Here is a 19,768-nt window from a genome sequence, read left to right on the forward strand (position 1 = left end):
TTGGGATGCAATACAGTATGGTGTTCTTACGTTGGCTGCATTCAGAATCTCCATCCTTCCATGAGCTCTCGTGTCTCAGAAGGAGAGTGTGTCTGTCATTCTCTTCATCCTCCTAAGAATATCGTAAAATGGGTACTGTCTATTCTATTCATTTGCTTTTGCAGTTTATTGAGTGAGCCCACAAGTGTTGGTTGGTGATTTTAATAATAACACATATTGATCACACTTTTCTGCATGCAAAGGCGTGAAGGGTGTGCCTGAACCAGAGCTTCAGAAATGTGCAGTGCCAAGACCACGGTCACGGCCAGGAGACCACAGCCGAGAAGATCGTCAGGAGGAGAACCCAAGTCTTTTCATTCATAACCCAGTGCTGGTTCCATCACACTCGACTGCCTTTCTTGAGCATCATGGTGGGGAACAGTACTGGTAGAAGAGGATGGTTAAAACTTTTTAAAAATTGGGAACTAATTTACAGACTTCAGGGCATTGAAGAAGAACTTGTGAGTTGACGGTCATCAGAATCAAGCCATTGTTTTGCTGCCCTAATTGTAAGAAACTCCCTTTGTCTGTGTCTTGACCTATAGCTTCCTGTCCTCTCTGGGGATATTTTGCCCCGATGTTGCTTTTCAAAGAGGGGAAGGAAAGTAAGATAAAGGATAAAACAAAGAAGAAAAAGGACTAGACGTTGGGTTAGGCAGTGGGGGAGGATAGGCTACTTTGGGGTCAGCCTGGAGCTTGTTTCTTTTTGAGATGAGTTAAAAGCTCTTGCTGCTGGTCATGAACTTGCACAGGCGCTCCACAAGTTGCAAAGCATTTTCTTCACATGTCTGCCCCCTTGCCGGATGTGGGCACTTTGTCATAGGGACGTGACTTCTTTACATGAAGTCACTGGGCCAGTAGCTATCTATTTTGTTTCTCTTGAGCTCCTCAGTTTCAGGAATACCCGATAGCCTGGCAGTTTATCATTGGGACACGGTGAAGCAGATCTTGTCTCTGAGGAGGGGGCTCGTGACAGTATGGGAACCTGTGGGGAAGCAGTGACTAGCTGCACTGCCCTGGCTGTCTGTGCAGGGCACGACAAGGCAAGGCAAGGCAGGGCAGGGCGGGGGCGGGGAGGCTTGCCAAGCCCAGCCGCGGGGTATGCACGACTCCCAAACTGGTTGTCTTCGAGGCTGTTATTTATCCAAATAAGGAGAAGCGGTGGTTATGCTGACCATCTCGTGGCTCAGACTTCTGAGCCATGTCCACTGGCTGGCAGGCTGGCTGGCTGACTTGATATCTGAACTGAAAGCACAAAGGTATTCCTTTGAAATGGAGCGGTCTTGTGGGGCTCATGGATAGCCTGCAATTACTGTTTGGAAGGTGTTTTCTCTCCACGTTTTTGATAACAGTAATATGGTCTGGTCTCCTGTCTCTTGTACCTCCTGCAACATTCAATACAGGTGACTTTGGTCAGGTATTTCTGGACCTGATTTTAGACGGATATAATACTGATCTTAGAAATCCTTAAACCGTCGCCTTCCCTTGAAGAGTATTCAGAGAAGGCCAGGCCTCTGCACTGACTTCTTAACACTAGAGGCAAGATTATTCTGGCACTTCATAGATCTTGGCCCTGTTCTTTGACTTTAGGTAAGACACTCGACGTCTCTGCTGGGTTCCAATTTCTTCAACTGTAAAATGGGGATTATAACATTTATCTGATGGAAATGAGCTGGGAATTAGATGAGGTAATTCTAGAAAGCATTTGGTAAATAGGAAGTCTCCAAAAATATTAGCTTCCTTTCCCTATTTCCATCTTCCGGCAGATTTAGTTGAAAACGTTGACAGATAAAGAGATTCTAGGTAATTATGATTGCCACCCAAAGTTTAATAAGCTTTCTGAAATAGGATTTAACTAAGCTCATAGTTGAGTGGAGATTTTTTTTTCAATTACAGTTGACATTTAATATTATATTAGTTTCAGGTGTACAGCATAGTGGTTAGACATTTGTATAAATTACGAAGTGATCCCCGCCAATAAGTGTAGTACCCACCTGGCACTACACATAGTTATTACAATGTTATTGATTATATTCCCCATGCTGTACTTCACATCCCTGTGACTATTTTGTAACTGCAAATTTGTACTTCTTAATCCCTTCACTTTTTTTACCCAGCCATCTAAGACCCCTTCCATCTGGCATCCATCAGTTTGTTCTCTGTATCTATGAGTCCGTTTCTGTTTTGTTCATTCAATTATTTTGATTTTTAGATTCCACAAATAAATGAAATCATAGGACATTTGTCTTTCTCTGTCTGACTTATGTGAGTTTGCATAATACCCTCTAGGTCCATCCATGTTCATGCAAACGGTAGGATTTTATTCTTTTTAATGGCCAAGTAATATTCCGTTGTATATATTTACCACAACTCCTTTATCCAGTCATCTGTTGATGGACACTTAGGTTGCTTCCGTATCTTGGATATTGTAAATAATGCTGCAGTGAACATAGGGATGCATATATCTTTTCAAATTAGTATTTTGTATTTCTTCAGATAAAGACTCAGAAGTGGGATTGCTGGGTAGTTCATATGGTAGTTCTATTTTTAAATTTTTGATGAACCTCCATACCGTTTCCCATTGTGGCTGCACCGATTCGCAATCCCACCAACAGTGCACGAGGGTTCCCTTTTCTCCACATCCTTGTCAACACTCGTCGTGTGTTGATTTATTGATGATAGCCAGAGTAGAATAGAGATTTTGATGCGAACTTACCATTTCCCTCTAGTCTCTAGAGAAATGTTTCCCCAGACCAGCAGATCAGCATCACTCAGGGACTCATTACAAATACAGATTCTCGGACCCCACCCAGACCTGCTAAATCAGACATTCTGGAAGTGGAGCCCATCGATCTGTGTTTTAGCAGGTGATTCTGATATATGCTGAACTTGGAGAACCACTGGCCTATGGTAACTCTCTGGTTGGGTCAGAGGTCAACCCCTTCCCCAGGACACTTGACTCTCCTGCTCTTCTTGTCTCTGACTATACTGACTATACTCATTTCCTGCCTAGAATAGCTAAGAAAGGAAACTCTTTCTTATCTACTGAAATTCTGGACTCACTAAAAATCTCACTTCTTCAGAAACGTGTTCCTTAACTATCCCAGCCAGAAGAGTCTTACTCTTTTAGTCTATTGCACTAGAGTATTAGTCTATTGCACTCATTAGATGCTTGCCAAAGTTATTCTTGCTTTGTCTTATTTTGAATATTCATTTTTCCTACTGGAATGTAAGCTCTTCAGAGGTAGGAATTATATCTTACACATCCTTCTGCCCTCATCAGCCTTTACCCTGGGCTTTACATACAGAGTGGCTACTCGATAAATATTTCGTAGACCCACAGAAATGTTATAGTTGGAATTGGCCTTAGAGACGATCTAGATCAGACTTCTTACTGATAGTTAAAAACCTGGACCAATTGCAGGTTCCACGACTCCCTGGTTAGCCTTCTTCCCTCTTCCCCATGCTGCACTGACTGCAAAGAGACATCCTGAGAGAGGGCATTCCAGGCCACCGGTCAAGTCCACACCATCAGGGACACTTGTGTTCTCCACCATCGACTCCAGCCAAGCCCAAGGAAAACAGATGGGTTTTCAAAGTTATAGTCATTTAATTTATAAACTTGGAATTTTTTAGACTCTTTCATCGCTAACGAGAACTGAGAAAGTTAATGAGCCTGTATAATTATACCACAAATGACATCTCTTCCCAGCCTTATACGAGAGAACTTTTCCCAGTGCGTGGAACTCCTTTTGGCTTGGAAAGTTGTTGTTAAAAGGAAAGCGAGTGGCTCTTCTGAACCCAGGAAGAGGTGGCACGAGGGCTGCTTTGATCTGGATTTCCGGCATTGTTTTTCATGTTTATTTTGAGGAAAAATTGAACTTGGTGGATTTTTTAAATTATTGTCCTTCAGTGTTATCCTCTGGGGCTCTTCCTTTATTCAACCCTTTTTTTTTTGACACATTAGCTAATATTGTTCAGCTAAGGATCAAAATAATGGCACAACTAAAAAACCTTGCATCCGAATTCATCCATGGAATTCCCTTTACTATCAGCTCTGCTGACGTAACTCCCCGCGTGTTGTGTGTTTGTTCTATGACTTGGTCATGGAGCCAGCACATAGCCTCCTCTGATCAATATAAACAGAGCAGAATGCAGGCAGTGGGGTGATTCCAGCAAAAGGCCACTGTTATAACCCAGGTCCACAGAGTCAGTTCCAGAATAGTTGTGAGGCAAGAAGGAGGAGACATTCAGGGAAGACAGGACACCGGTCTGCAGGGGTTAAACCGACCAGGGACACTTGGGGTTAAGAGGCTGAGACCCTTCGAAGCATGAGAAGGAGCTTGACGAGAGGAGCCAACGGAAGTCTTGAGATTTGAGTAGCTACATTGTGAGAACACAGTGACAGACCAGGAATAAAAGATCATTTGTTTTCCAACTTGGCGTCTACTGTTCATCAATTTGTTTACCACCATTTTCTCCAATCGTCTGTGAAAAATATCTATCCCTTTAAGCTGCCACTACAGAGTGCTAAACTTCTATGTAGCTCATCGATTCGTTGTTTAAGTTTAGATATGTTGAGGATATGTTATGTTATCAAACTGATACATATGTTTTCATTCTTACGTTGTTGTGATTATTCTAAAGCTATATAATGTTGTATCAACTTTTTTCACTTACAATATAATCAATTTGATCAGTTTCCCTATTGAATGATGAGAAGGATATAGGACACAGTGCCAGAGATGTAATGTCTCTGTCAGTAATTCAGATAGTAATTGAGAGATATGGTTCCAAGAACATCACCCAGTAGCCAGATTAGGGTCATAATGATAGGAAGTATTCATCGGATAAGTCCAGATATTTTATCCCATAAGTAATCTGGTATCTGTGACTAATGAAAATGTCTCTGTATGTATATACATATATGTGTGTATGCATGTATACATACTTACATGTATATAACTAGTGATATAATGGTATCTATATAGTGATAATTAGCGATACAAACATATATGTAAGTATAATATATAAGCATAATATATACTAATAGGACATATAATTAATTACTTAACTAATATAACCAATTTTGAGGCAAGAAGATATAACCTACTAGTAAGTCAAGAGAGTCCCTGGGTACTTAGATCTTAATCCTAAACTCACTGCTATGTCCCGGTTATTCTTTCCTTAGCTGTAAAAATCTGATCCTGTGAGTGAAGCAAATGAGCTATTTCTCAGAGTTCGCCATGTTGCACACAGAAGGTCAAAACTCAAGCAAATGAACCACCAGTAATCTCGAGAGGGAAGGCCTTGGGAGCATGATGCCTCCCAGAGCAGCTTTCAGTGTCCCGGAGAACATGGGACTTCACACTTACAGCAAGAGAAGCGGTGACCCAGTGGTCGGGCTGAGGACGGGCATCCTTGCTGCCTCACTGCTTAGTAGCCATGCGAAGCTGGTCAAATGCTCGGCTCCTCTTACTTCCGTTTCCTGCCCATTCAGATAGGGATGGTAATACCTGACTTGTGTGTTTCTAAGGTCCTTAAAATTGAATCACAACTGACAACTGTGAACTGCAAATGGCTAGGGGTGTGTGTGTGTGTGTGTGTGTGTGTGTGTGTGTGTGTGTGTAGCCATCTAAATTCCTTTGTAAAATAGGAAATGTTATAATAAAATATATTACATATTGCAATATATATGTTGACAAGTTACAGAGGAGTTTAGAGAACGGCCATAAAATGAAAAGTAAAGTCTAAGGCACGAAAAAGTTATATCTGGGTGACAAAGATGACTTAGTCCTAGCAACAAATCTAGGAACGCCAAAAGGAATCCCATATAAAAGAACAGTGTCGGTCCAGGGAACGGGCGGATGGGCAGAGATGGAGAAAAGGAATGAGAAGGAGTTATTTGCACCATTTGTTGCAAGGGGTAGAAAGCAGATATCGCTTTATGAACTGTAACTCTATTAGGGACAAAAGGAGCTTGTCCTTGGCCTGGATAATACAGGAGTATCCCGACAGAAGATCAAGTATCAGTAAGAGAAGAATATTTTTTCTTTTATCTGTCCTGCAGCTCTACACAGTTACTGATTGTGCCTTGGAAGTTAAATGATTTATTCTTCACCCTGTTCCAGACTGAGTTCTTTCGCCACCGTTGGGCACAATACTGAGTCAGCCTCGTCTGGTGCTGATGGGCTCAGTAGAGTTCTCCATGTTGAACATTTGTGGGAATAACACTTAAATATAGCCATAAGCTAACCACTGACTGGACCATCTCTTCCCTGAAAATTAAATAATTTTGGCAACGATCTGTCTCATATCTGGGAGACATTTCATTTATGATCCAATAAAATATGAATAGGTTTAGTGCTAAGACCTCACAAACGATCATCTTTCCCATTTTAACAATGGAAGCAAGATGAAATTGAAATTTAGCATCACAGTCACTTCTCTTCACAATAGCACCTTCATGTTTATAAGCACATTTCAGATTTTCTTTCAGCCTACGTAATTTTTTAAGCCAGTAAAGAAATGAATAAGAAAGGGGGAAACAGGAATAAATTTCTCAAGATTTTAGCCTGACCAGAGCATAAAAATTATTTCCTGTTGAGGTCACGCTGACTATTTACTAGCATGTCCTTTCTTAACAGTAACTCAAAAGAAATACATTGCTTCCATTTTGCTAAAGTGACAGTAAGTGAAAGAAAGAGAGAATGAAGAGTAAGATACTGTACACTTCTGGGAAGAGCAGATTCACAGAGGCCAAAACATCCCAAGATGGCCAGGCCGAAGAGGGTCTGTTGAAGTAAGGAAACCAGAATGTTGGTGATTGGGTTGTGCTGACCCCAACTAAAAGAGCCCTTCTCAAGAGAGCACGAGCCACTCACGGGGAGCCGAGTCCCGTGTGACACCAAGATATTGTCTGGGAAACCAGCTTGCCTGGCTCCTCAGGCAGCACTGAAGGTACTGAACTCCTCTCTCTCAGGTGAGCTGTGTACTTCGTACTGGAGAGCATTTAACTCATCCTGATTCACCGCAGGGCTGGGCCAGCTTTCAGAATTTTGACAGTGAGTTACTGCTCTGCTGATGACGGAGCCATGCGTGTACTCATTACATTGTCGGTGCCCCAAAGCATTTTGAAAGTGAGAGGAAGTTGCTCTGCACTCGACAGGAAGGAAGAGATGGGATAGGTAAACCAGACCTTCCCTCACCTTGCATCCACCGACTTAGGTGGTTACAAGGTCCACAGAAGACACCTGTCTCTAGAATAGCCGACATGGACTAATGCATTGAGCGTGGCATGATTCACTTGGCCAGACAGCGGTGAGAGCCAAGTGCTTCTGTCTCCTGCGGAGGGGGCCGTAACCCAGACCTTCGCATTCGTTTGCTCTTACGAGCAGTCGTGCACGTATAAACAGCGGGTAATGAGTCCAAGGTCCCTGATCAGGGTTTGGGTGTCTCGTGCCATAAAACGGGGGCTTTGGGGGAATGGGAAGGGCAGAATGGCGGCTTAATGAGACAAGGGAGACCAGTCCCTGCCTCCCCTCTGCCTGGAAAGCACATGTCTGACAGAAGAAGCAGGTTCAGATGTATCCTAGATGCGTCCAGGGCTGATAACCTGTGCTTCCCGTACTCGGACGAGAAATAACAAACTCCTTCTGATTAGATTAAAAATCAAAACAGGGGCTTTCACATTCCTTCTTCTCTTTTCCGACCTCTTAGGTGGCATCTGTTACAACCGCTTCATCCAACTATTGTTTCTAATGAGACATCTTAGGAGGGTGGAGGTGTCATGTGCTCCTTATCCTCCCTCCTTTAATAACCACAAAACGTCTTGATGGCAGTAAACAGTTTTTTGAGAAAAGCCTGCAATGCTGACTGAAACTGAACTTGAGAGACGTCACGGCATTCTTCTGGTCAGCAAGAACAACCTCTAAAAACCTTCAAATGTTTGAAAAATGTGCAGGCTGCCCAGAGCGTGGTCACGGGGTGTGGCCTGAGGCCGGCGAGGCTTCCAGCCCAGCATTTTGAGTGACTTTTCACCGGGTTCCCACTCGGATAGGTGTCTGTTCATCTCAGTCCCTGAGGGTTCAGAAAGCATGACGAGCTGAGGAAATGCTTTCCTTCTCCCTCACCTTTTGTTAGCAGTACGTTAATACCTGTCTTCCACTGAGCGCCACACAAGCCACTTCTTGTTGGGAACACACACCACCTTGTGCCTGTTCACCTGGAAGAGAACAGCTGCCTTGGCAGCGGATGCCCGCGGGGGTCTCTGAGGACTGGCCTGGCCTTCTGCTCCTGTCTCATTGAAGGCGGGGCGGAGAGGCTCTGGTTTCCTTTCTCGGTTCCCCCTTCCTTCCGCCTAAGCACTAGCTGGCCCTCTCTATCCTTCCCTCTATTTTCAGATATGTTTTCCAGAGTGATGGCAGTTTCTCGCCTGGCATTGCATATTGCATAGGATCGATTAATGGCTGCTACCCAAAGTTCAGCTTGGTAAAACCAGGCTGGTTAATGAATAGACAGACAGCCTCCTCCCTCGTGGGTGTTATAAACCAGGGGAAGAGGCTCACGTTTCCTTCAGTTGCCAATCCACAGACTACAAAAGTCTGGCAGCAGAATGGGTGTGGGGTGCTGGTCTGTCTGGGTTTTCCTAGGAGCACCCTTCCTCCACAGAACACCCCCCAAAAATCTAAGAGTCGGTCCTGGGGGTAATTGGCATGTAGGATGTTCTGATGGCTTCCGTTGTTGGCGGCTGGTCGTTTGCTAGTTATAATAATCCCGTTTGCCTTGGTAAATCAATTTTGTAATATTTCCTTCATCGTTAAGCCATTTACCCAGGCCTCTCAGAGTTCATTCGTTGGTGTGTGTTTTCCGTGTAAGCAATTGTTAAAGGACTGAGTCACCCATGCGGTAGCCTCTGGTTGGATGTGGGCTGTTATTCAGTGACTAATTTCCAAGGGGAGGAGAAATTGGCTTATCATAGGGAGGACGACTTTTTATCCATGCCCGTGGCAGCTTCGCTCAGAGGACTGAGCAGGACAAAATGGTCTTTGCTGTGAACACTCGACCTGGGGAACATCTCAGGATCTGTGTCCTCTGTGACCTCTTCTCTGAAGAGAAAGCTGTCTGAAATATCCAAGTGGAACTGTGGATTTATTTAGATGAAGCCAGCAAACAAAGGAATCGCGTAATCGGGAGCTGAGCCAATGTGCTTTCTCACGGCGTTAGTTGTACAGGTGATCTCCTTAAGGAAAAGTAAGTGGCTTTAATTCTTGGAGGGTGAAAGAATCTCGTAAAAACCCTTTTCAGTTTTGTCCAGTTACTTCATTGTGTGGTCAGATTGAGTGGGATGTTTACAAATTCTAGACTTGGAAGGGTGGGGTTTGAAATACAATAAACAGTACATGATATTCCCTTTCTGCAAAGAACCTATATTTTTTAAATACTCCACAAAGAGACATGATTACATGAGACAGTTTCCCAAAATGGTTTGAAATTAACATTTTCATGCTAGACCTTCTTCCAGAAACAATTTGAAGATTTCCCACCCCACCCCCCTACATTCAAGAAACTCCTCAATGAGTAATATTTGATTTAACTTAATGTTTGAGAGAAATAAAACATAGATGTATGTTAGAATTTCTAACTTATACTTTAGACAATTCATTAGAAACTGCCCCAGATTTTTTTCTGGTCTGTAGGAAGTTTGGGCCAACCAGCTTATTGAGCTGTGAGCTGTGGGCAGAGACAGCAACCTCAGCCGGGGTCGTGGTTCTGGGCTCTGGAAGAAACTATGCTGTTTACAGGAATTGGAGGGACTCAGCCCAGAGACAGCAGTGGTTTGGGCAGCAGTGGAAAGAGGGAGAGACAATGCCCAACACAGGAGATGAGCCATGGAGAACAGTCTCGTTCACACATCGCCCGTGTATCGGATGCAGAGAAATGGACGTTTTCTTTGTCTGGGCTGCGGTACAGACAAAGAAATACCTGAGCTGTTTTCTGAGAAGGCGTTAAAAGAACCTTTACTTTTGTGGTCAGGTCATCTCTTTTTTGATATAAAGTGAAATTCTTTAAAACTCCCATAAAGACATTACTGTTGAAATTTTCCGGCGCAAACGTGTCAGTGATATAATATATCCAGATACATATAACTTACTGAGGGAAGCGAGGTGATGGAGAAGTTTAGTGGATTCAGAAGAGGCTGGTGGGAAAATAAGGGATTTGGGTATATTAAGGTGAATAGCAGCTCTGTGTGTGTGTGTGTGTGTGTGTTGCTTATTTATTTTACCTTTAAAGTAGAATGTAGTCTTCTCCTAAAACATCTGACTTTGAGCACAGTACAAAAAAAAAAAATAACAGTGTATATTTAATGCCATTTCTTTATTCACTAGCTAAAAAAACAAAACTGTAGGTGCCTGATTCTAGGAAGATATCTCCATAGAAGGAACACTAGCTTAAAAGGCTGGGATTATTTAAAACTTTGAATTATAGACTCTTACTCATCATCCTGGTTCAGTTAGTCAGACAGTGAGTATCTCCTGGAGTGTATACAGTTCACTTTTTATTAGAATAGCAAATAGTCTCCATGGGAGATCGCGCTGAAGACTTGAAAAAGATTCTCTCTTCTCATCTCCCACCCATACCTTTCGCCTTATCCTAAGAGTGAGTGGTCTTTGTGGTTAATCCACATCCTTTCTTGTTCATCCAAGTTGTCTGATTTTAAGGGTTCATTCTAGTTGCAGGTTTGAAACATTTTCCTACTACACAAGGAGAACAGCGTGTCATTCTCTCCTTGGGCTCTATGTAGAGCCAAGTACGAAATTATCAGGGTTCTTTTTAGAACTCAGTCTTGGAAAGTCAGTCATAGTTTGGCAAACCAACATAAGAATTCCACCGAAGGCTTCCAACGCTAAGTCACTGTACCGATGAAGACATTCAACCTTAGATTATCTGTTCTGTCATAGCTGAATGCTTGTATTAACCTCCACTGTGGATAACTCAGGTGGACAGTGATTCTTTCGGTGACCCTGTTGGATGATGGCAAGACTATTTTGAAGTGGACAAGGCAGGGGTGATACATGGCATTACCTTCAGTTACATGATGCTGATAGCTTATAGCCAGGATCCATCTTTGTTGGCTGAGGTCCCATTCTGGTTGATTGGTACCCATGCAATTCTGGCTACTGGGTGTTATATATTTTGACTAATCACCCACATTCCCCACCATGAATACACAGCATATCAGAATTATCGTTGATTGTTACATTTCTTTCTGAATTCACCTATACATCACATCAAGAAAGTCTATGAGACTTTTTTCCAGTGAAATTTTTTGCGTGTTTAAATTTAAAAGTTAGTTATGTAATATTCTGCCTAACCATTTTTTTCTCACATCATCAAACTTTTTAAAAAATAACTATGCAGAAAAAAAAATAATAATAAGTAAAATAAAATACCTATGGGCGACCTTGTTATTTTAAAATAAATTTACTGAACTTTTCATGAATTAAAATTAATTTTACATCTTTATTTTATTTATATTCTTTATCCTTCTAGACAGTTCTGTACTCCTCAGAATCTTGATGTTTCTTTTTACTTTCTTGCCAGGAAACGGGGCAGGGGGCAGTGTTTGCTGTGTTTTAATTGAGGTCAGGCTCCCCCAAATCACAATGTAATTTGAAGCCAGATAAGGAGGGAAAAGAACAGGGAGTAGTGACTGACCCAGTTAGGATTATTGTTCATCCTAAGTGGGTTCTAGACATTTGACCACCCGCCTTTAAGTTGTAATTAATAATAATAACAATAGTACCCACCCTTTATTCCACCTGATTCATCTTGATCACTGTGCTATGCTCTGTACACAGTGGCTTGTTTGAATCAATATGTTAAATTTATATTTACATTCATTTGGGTTGATTATTGCATTCTGGGTCTGACTGTGTGGAGAATTTGTCCAGATACGCCCTGCTGGCTGAGCAAGTCCCTCTTGTATTTTATGACCCGCGAAGCCTGCTTTGCTCCAGTGAGCCAGACTTTTCTTTGCACTGAGCCCTGCCTTGTGGAAGATAGTGTGGGAGAGGTATGTACACAGAACCCGTGTTGATCTGCTGCAGTATTTCTGTCACATGGCTGTTCCATCCATTCTGGAATGAGAATCGGATATGTTATCGCACAATGATAATCTCATACCTTGGGACTGCCCTCCTTGTCTAAGGCCCTGAGCACCTGATTCATGAGTGAGTGAGCAAAGAAAGGACTGGTCGGACCATGTGGAGCAGATGCATGTGGAGCCCAGCCTTGAGCCTCGGCCTCAGTTTTGATCCACCAGGCCTGGGAAATGGGGAGAAAATCCCCGGGGTGAGGAAAGCGTGAGGATACCCCAAGTTCTGTTTAGAGGAGGAGGACAGACCAGCCTACTGTGGTTGGAGTGTATGTGTGTGTTGGGGGGGTGGGAGAATGGTGGAGATAAAGTTGTAATTGTGAGTGAGGAGCCTGTGTGCTTCGCGGTCCCCAGAAACAGCCGGACGGACCCCTACCGGGGCGGAGGAGCCAGTTGAATGGTGTTCACATCAGGTACCCTCAAAGGGCTCCTTGTGGTCGCTCCATATTTGCGCCTTGCTTGCCTTTGTTGTTGGTCATTCCCATCATGAAACTCCCGAGTCAGGGATTCTGCACTGCTGGGTCTTCCAGAGACAAGATAAATAAGCGTGGGCATCCCACTGCTTCTTCCCCTGCATACTCATCTAAGAGATGTACGCAGGTAGTACCCTCTCTCGGATGGGAATTGAGAGCTTATTAGAGCCGTATCCTAGAATAATGCCCGGTCCTTAACAAGGTCTTGGTAAATATTTACTAAATGGATGAATTTATAAGATAAGGAATTGGTATGTATTCATGGCGTTGGGCACTTTCATTTTCAACATTCTGCTGGCTCCTCTGCTCTTTCTTCTCTTCCCCCATCACCCACACCACGGGTCTCTCATCTGCTCGTCTCGGTTCTCGTCCATGGGGAGCCCACCCCCTCTCTCCTCATCTTCCACCTCACCCGCCCCCCAGCTGCTTGGCACTCTTTGTCTGTCACATCTCCCCAAAGAGTGGATGGGAATGTGGGCTCCTGTGACAGCATGGAGGGAACTTGAAGGGCGGGCTAGGGAGGTGCCAGAGCTGTCTGTCCCTTCCCTCACTCGTTCGGAGAACGTCAGCCTCCTGGGTTTTGACCAAAACAAAAAGTATCATAAATCCGTATCCTGAATTAATTTGTATTTTTAATTCTGCCTCTTGCTAAATACGGTTGTGTTATTGCAAAGTAGTTTCCCTTTTCCCCATTAACTTGTTTCCTTTTTTATTGCGATATAAATGGCATATAATTTTATATTAGTTTCAGATGGACGTAATGATTCCATATATGTGAATACTGCAAAATGATCACCACGGTACGTCTAGTTAGCATCCATCACCACACAGTTATAATTTTTCTGTCTCGTGATGAGAACTTTTAAAATCTACTGTCTTAGCAACTTTTAAATATTAAATACAGTATTATCAACTATAGTCACCATGCTGTACATTACACCTCCATGACTTAGTTTTATTTATTATTATAACTGCAAGTTTAGATCTTTCGACCATATTTACCCACTGCCCACCTCCTGCCTCTGGCAAGTACCAACCTGCTCTCTGTATCTATGATTCTCAAGTCATTGATTCTTAGTCATTGTTTCTTCTAAAGCAGTGGTCTCCAACCTTTTTGGTACCAGGGACCGGTGCTCCTATGAGAATCTAATGCCTGGTGATCTGAGGTGGAGCTGAGGCGGTGATGCGAGTGCTGGGGAGCGGCTGCAAATACAGATGAAACTTTGCTCCCTGGCCCGCCACTCACCTGTGCGTCCCGGTTTCTAACAGGTCATGGACTGGTATCGGTACTGGTCCATGGCCCGGAGGTTGGGGACCCTTGTTCTAAAGGAAAGATAATAGAAGACCCTGTGGGAGTCCCCACTCCTCTAAACACAGCCCAGAAGTCACTGCTGCCTGGGCAAGAAGTACCAGACCTATGATGGCCAACGCCAGCAGGCTCCTTGTCATCACATGGCAGCCCCAGGGGAAGTACTGTTAGGATTCTTTCTCCCCATCGTGCTTGGGGTTCTCTCTTCCCTCTTCTCTCCCTTGCCCTCCCCACTATGGGTTTTGTCTCCTGGATAATTATTTTTGCCCAGCCTCTCAGAGCTGGTTTCTCAGAGCCTCATTAATAAGATAGTGAATCAGTGAGGTTTTCCCTTAAGTTTTACCTATACACCCCCTTTCTCTCTGGTCATGCCCCTATTATACCAGCTTGGAAAGATGGGGAAAATGCTTATTATTTTCCAGGGCTAATAATAGAAAATGTGCCCGGGACAAGTTTTAGAAAACTTAATTCTAGTACTTGTAATACCTTAGACCCACATTTATTAAGCGCCTCTAAGAACCAATAACCTCAAAATTTAAACCACTTCACTGTTTTTTTCTTCAAACTCCACAATGTTGAGTTCAACATCAGGTACATTTGTTTCCTGTGGCTGCTGTGACAAATTACCACAATCTTAGTGGCTTAAAACACCACAAATGCGTTATCGTACACTGTGGAGATCAGAATCCAGAAAAGTTTCACAGGCCAACATCGAGGTGTTGGCAGAGCCGCCTCCTTCTGAGGCTTGAAGGAAGAATCCACTTCCTCGTCTTTTCCAGCTGCTAGATGCTGACTGCATTCCTTAATTCATGGCCTCCTCTGCATCTGCAGAATCAGTGGTGTAGCATCTTCCAGTCTCTCTCTCTGACCCTGCTTCTCTCATCACATCTCTTTCCCTGACTCCGACCCTCCTAACGCCGTCTTTCACATAAAAGGATCCTCGTGATGGCGTTGAGCCCACTGGGTAATCCACGATAACCTCCCCATCTCAACATCTTTAAAAGGGGACATCTGCAAAGTCTCATTTGCCATCAGAGAAACATAGTTACAGATTCTGGGGATTCAGGTGTGGACACCTTGCAGGGGCCATTATTTAGCCTACCACATCAGGGAAGCTGTACTGTCACACTGAGACTTCTCTGAAAACGTGAATATCAAAATAGATTTTCTAATTTCTTGTTTTACTTTCAGATGCAGAGAGAAATTGTTTATGCAAGAGGAGATGGCCCCGGTGCCTCTCGACCTGGATCTTCAGCGCATCCACCCCACGCCATTCCAAATTCTCCACCATCCACTCCTGTGCCCCATTCCATGCCTCCCTCCCCATCCAGAATTCCTTATGTGGGCACCCGCCCAATGGTCGTCCCTGGCAATGCCACCATCCCCAGGGACAGACTCTCCAGCCTGCCAGTCTCCAGATCCATCTCACCCAGCCCAAGCGCCATTTTGGAAAGAAGAGATGTAAAGCCAGATGAAGACATGAGCGGCAAGAACATTGCGATGTACCGAAATGAGGGCTTCTATGCCGATCCTTACCTGTATCACGAGGGACGGACGAGCATAGCGTCTTCTCATGGTGGGCACCCCCTGGATGTCCCTGATCACATCATCGCATACCACCGCACGGCGATTCGGTCCGCGAGCGCTTACTGCAACCCTTCTTTGCAAGCGGAAATGCATATGGAGCAGTCGCTGTACAGGCAGAAATCAAGGAAGTATCCCGATAGCCACTTGCCCACTCTGGGCGCCAAAACGCCGCCCGCCTCCCCGCACCGGATCAGTGACATGAGAATGTTGGACACGCACGCTCTCCACAACGCGCATGGGCCCCCGCACGCCGTGCCGCCAGACCGGGTGTCGCCCAGCCGCCAGGCCTTCAAAAAGGAGCCGGGCACCTTGGTGTATATCGAAAAGCCACGGACCACTCCAGGATTATCCGGCATTGTGGACCTCGGCCCTCCTCTAGTGGAGAAGCAAATGTTTGCCTACAGCACCGCTACGATACCCAAAGACAGAGAGACCAGGTGAGGCGGGGAGGGTGGCCGAGGGTGGTCTGTGCCCGTGTGTCGTCGAGGGCTGCTCTTCAGAGGTCAGGCTGAAAGGACAGATGTCAGCTGAGCACCAGCCTTGTGCAGCGTGCCCCGCGGATGCTGCAGAGGGCATGAGCAGTATCAAAGGCCATCCTTGTTTGCAGTTTCTAAATCGGTGTGTGTGAAGTGAGGCAGGCCCGGGGCCACGCCAAAGAAGGGTGGACACACCAGGAGTGGTCAGTGTGTCATCCTTCATGTACAGCTGAATGATTCGGAAGGAAATTACGATTAGCAGAAACCGATCAGGCAAATAAATCAAGAGCTCATAATAATTGATCTGTCACTGCAAACGAGTGAGTGGTTGGAGTTTTCAATGTTTGAAATGACAATTCGTGTTTTGCCTTGGGTGCTGAAATTTTGTTTTCTCATCTGGTTTGGGGAAATGGAAAGAATGTGTTCCCGGCTATCATCTAGGGTGATAAGACATAAATTTGCATAAAAATAAGATGGTTTAGATTTGATACTCATTCCAGAGTGGTGCCAAGATCAGCAAAATTTCTCTAGTGAATGACACACTCCGGGAATTTTAATTTATTTTTTAATATACATTTTTTTTTTATAATTTGCCAGTCTAGAACCTTTCTACTACATCTTAAAAATTCTCCAAAGTCCCTATAGTAATGGAAAAGCTCATTCTGATATAGAAGGAATTTCTCTCATCTGAGTTGGTTGAAAGAGATCAACATAATAATTATAATCCTAAAAATATAGTCAAAGAAATTGAGTTCAAAAGAGGTTAAAGCTTTTACCAGTTGTCATATGAATTCAAAAGTGCTGTGAAAAATAAGATCCAGCTATTTAGTCACTCGGCACCTTGTAAGAACCTGTGTTCCCCACTCCTCTTTAAAAATAGTAATATCACCATTACATAACCTTATAAAAAGGCGGCCAAAATTGTGAATGGGATGTGAATTGCCTATCTTACTGCATCACACACAGATCAGAAAGCCCTAACCCCATTAGCAGAATTTTATGATGAATGGGGCTGTCTGTACTTACCAGTTCAGGCACAACAGAAAGATTCCAGGAGGATGGAAAGACAATGAAAATGGAAGTTTGGGGATCATTAATACGCCAACAAATTCGAATCCTCTCATCCTCTCTCACAACTTAAAAAAACAAAACAAAACAGCAACCATGACTGGCTTGATTATATAGGACTAAGAAAAATGAAGGATTGGAAAACAGTATTCATTCTCTGCTTTCCAAAGGCCTTAGGAAGTGAAATTCCAAGAATCAATGAAAGGGATGCTTCTCGTGACCACAGACAGCTGAGGGGTGTGGGATAAACACTGAGGCTTATTGGAACGGACCAATGTGACAGCTAGAAGGAAATCTTGCAAGATGCAACTTGAGGCTCAGAAGATTGTGTGCCCTTCAAAGAAAGGATAATGCGTCCTCTGTGGTGGGCCGCAAAGGGCTGATCAGGAAATGTGTGTCACTGAGAGGATGGGCCTTAGAGACCTAAGAATATAGTCCAGAAAAGAGTAATTACATCCATCTCCGGGATGTAATGTTGAGAGCCAGAACCCATCCTCCCCACCACTCCCTCCCATCCCCGGGGCGACACACCTTGTGAGTGGAACAGGATTGAGAACTTGATTCCTCCATGGATAATATTAAGCTATTTCTACCCTGTTGGGCTATAGGCATGTTTTGGCCAGTGATGGTATCTGACTTCTTCCCCAGTGCCTAGTTCAGTGTGATGCATATGGTTACCACACGTATATAACTTAGCGGACATCATTGAACCCAGTTTGTTACAGATTTAGGTGATAGGAGGAAACAAAAAGAAGGAACTCTCTGCTGATATGTGGTATCTTTGTCATACTGGATCAAAGTCTTGAAGATTTTAGCCTTAAGTAGCATCAGTATTCTTTCAGGGCTTCTGCTTCTTCCTTAGGTTTCTATTTTACCAAAGCTCAGAAAAATTCTATGGACTTCTGTTTTACATGTTACAAACCCTTTTCAGAAGATCCAAATTATCTTATTTCTAGGATACCAAGTATTAGAAAAATTAACTAAAGAGATTGATGTTCACCTAAAACATACTGTCGTTATCACTACCATATTCTGCCATATGATTGTAATTATGAATATAAATTTTACATTTTTACATTTTCACATTCCCAAAAATGTGAAATAGCAGAGGAAGAATTTTATCTCACACATCTTACCTGGATGATTCCTCACCTGTTAATCGGCTTATCTCTAGAGGGTGGAATTGCTGTGCTTGTATGTACATGAACAGACTAGATTCCCTTCTCCTGTAGCCCTACACACATATACACTATCTCTCTCTCTCTCAATCCTCTCTCTCTCTCTCTCTCTCTCTCACACACACACACACACACACTCCCCTGTCAACATTTAGAATCCTTGTTACTGAAACATCCCCACTAACTCGACTCAGGCACATGACAAAGTGTGTATGTAATGATATGATTCTCCAGTAAAAAGAACTTTAATTCTGAAAATTTTGCTATCAGTACTCCCACATGTCACCACATCGTTACCTAGGTAGGTAAGAATGTGGGACAAGGTAAGAGGAGCCTTACTTCCTCCTCTTCAACTATAATTCTGAGCTCTTTTAGAGAGCTTAATGACTAGGCTGAAATATAGCACTACTGGGTACTACATTTCTAAGCGCTACTATAAGAAGAACACTGATGGTAGCTATCATTTGTTGAGAGCCTTTTAAGGACCAAACTCTATGTTGAGTAGTTTCTGTACATCATAGGATATAATCGTCGTGATGACCCAGTGAGGTATGTACCATCACCATCCTGATTTTACAGATGCAGAAACTGATCTCGGAGAGGTTAAGTATTATGCCCAAGCTCATAAAGCCAGTAATGGGCATGGAATGTCCAGGTCCATAAAAGAATCCATACTTTTTATCACTGTACAGTATTCTGCCTGGTGAGTGAGAATTGTGAGCTTCACCTATACCCGGCAGAGAAGTGAATTCAGGAATGAATTCTGAGCATTTCAACCAGAGAAGTCTTCAAAAGTTTTTCAGGACTAGATGCTAAGTGATTGCTCCTAAAGAATATTTACAATCATAAACGTGATAGAATTTGCATAATTATACTGCTAAATATATACATGCAGTGTAAAATGTAACTGTCCTAGCTAATACATTAGCATAATTATGCAGAAATAGGGAAAGAATGAAGAGAACATTCTTGTTAAATTTTATTTTCAAAAAATGAATGGGAGTACTGTGTCAAAGAAAAATTTTAAAAATGACAACATAAAAACAATTACTGAAGCGCAAAATGATAGACCATTGTTTCACTTACACCGTGATGTTATTTTAGATACATTTAATCCATGCAAGTATTTTTAAAGAGCCTTCAACCCCTAAAAAAGTCTAACTTCATGAGTACAGGGTCCTATAAAATGCCAAATCAGTTTCTATTGCAGTTTCATGATATTCAAAAGCAAATAAATCTGAAAATGCTTTTCATATAAAACTCTCATGTGGAATTTTTTACATCTAAAATATGAAGCTACAAAAACACAGGTGGGAAACTGAGAAATCTGTAGTGATGTTTCCTTTTGGGCACTGCTGGATTCAGATACTGTTCAGAAGAGCACTTCTATGAAATAACCCAAATAACTGCAGGATATTTGAAATCAGAGAGAACAATCATTTATTTCCCATCTGTACTCAGGAAACTTCCAACAGTAGCTG

General features: G+C 43.1%; 1 protein-coding gene across 1 annotated transcript in view; it reads left to right on the forward strand.

The window, feature by feature from the left end:
- Nucleotides 1-19,768, forward strand: part of KIAA1217 (KIAA1217 ortholog) — a 267,905-nt gene that overhangs the window by 189,326 nt on the left and 58,811 nt on the right. The window contains 1 exon segment of the mRNA XM_039877568.1: nucleotides 15,170-16,002. Coding sequence (XP_039733502.1) covers nucleotides 15,170-16,002 — 833 coding nt within the window.

Source organism: Pteropus medius, unplaced genomic scaffold (assembly GCF_902729225.1).
Source record: "Pteropus medius unplaced genomic scaffold, Ma_sr-lr_union100, whole genome shotgun sequence".
In the NCBI taxonomy this organism is placed as follows: Eukaryota; Metazoa; Chordata; class Mammalia; order Chiroptera; family Pteropodidae; genus Pteropus; species Pteropus medius.